The sequence below is a fragment of the Mytilus californianus genome, unplaced genomic scaffold, assembly GCF_021869535.1.
Source record: "Mytilus californianus isolate M0D057914Y unplaced genomic scaffold, xbMytCali1.0.p SCAF_6, whole genome shotgun sequence".
NCBI lineage: Eukaryota > Metazoa > Mollusca > Bivalvia > Mytilida > Mytilidae > Mytilus > Mytilus californianus.
In genome coordinates, this window is record NW_026262712.1 from 10017501 (window position 1) to 10018528 (window position 1028).

General features: G+C 36.0%; 1 protein-coding gene across 1 annotated transcript in view; it reads right to left on the reverse strand.

The window, feature by feature from the left end:
• The window catches only part of LOC127705514 (ankyrin repeat domain-containing protein 50-like), a 1936-nt gene extending 1454 nt beyond the window's left edge, over window positions 1–482 (reverse strand). The window contains exon 1 of the mRNA XM_052209842.1: window positions 1–482. This exon is cut by the window's left edge and continues 59 nt beyond it. Coding sequence (XP_052065802.1) covers window positions 1–482 — 482 coding nt within the window.
• Between the last annotated feature and the right edge of the window lie 546 nt (window positions 483–1028).

Genomic DNA, 1028 nt, shown 5'->3' on the forward strand with positions numbered 1-1028 from the left:
GAATGACCATATGTACAAGCCACACTTACAGGTGAACAACCACATCTGTCACATTGTTCATAATCTGCACCTTTGTCTAACAACAACCTTACTATTTCTGAATGTCCACTTCTACAAGCCATTATTAAAGGTGTCTGATTATTAGTGTCACATTTATTATAATCTGCTCCTTCGTTTAACAGCAACCTTACTATTTCTGCATGCCCATTTGTACAAGCCATAATTAAATTTGTCTGATCACCATTGTCACATTTCCCATAATCTGTTCCTTTGTCTAACAACATCTTTACTATTTCTGTTTGCCCAAATCTACTAGCTATACTCACAGGTGAATGATTTCTCCTGTTACGTGTATTATAATCTGCTCCTTCGTTTAACAACAACATTACGATTTGTGTATGACCATATCTACAAGCCATCATTAAAGGTGACTGACCCCATTTGTCACATTTATTATAATCTGCCACTTTTTCTAACAACATTCTTATTATTTCTGTATGGCCATGTATAGAAGCCTTCATTACAAGCGACTGGCCATAACAGTCACATGTATTGTAATCTGCTCATTTGTCTAACAGCATTCTTACTATTTCCGTATGAGCATGTCTACAAGCCACCAGTATAGGTGATTGACCCCATTTGTCACATTTATTATAATTAGTCATTTTGTCTAACAACGCTCTTGTTATATCTGTGTGACCATGTATACATGCTTTCAGTACAAGCGACCGTCCATAACTGTCACATGTATTGTAATCTGCTCCTTTGTCTAATAACATCCTAACTATTTCTGTATGACCAAGTTCAAAAGCAATCATTAAAGGTGAACGACCCTCATCATCACATCTATTACAATCTGCTCCTTTGTCTAATAACACCTTTATTATTTCGGTATAAACGTAGTAACACGCTATCAATACAGGTGACTGATTATAATTATCGCATTTATCATTGTCTGCTCCTTTGTCTAACAACATCCTTACTATTTCTGTATGACCCTGTCTACAGGCCATCATTAAAGGTGAATG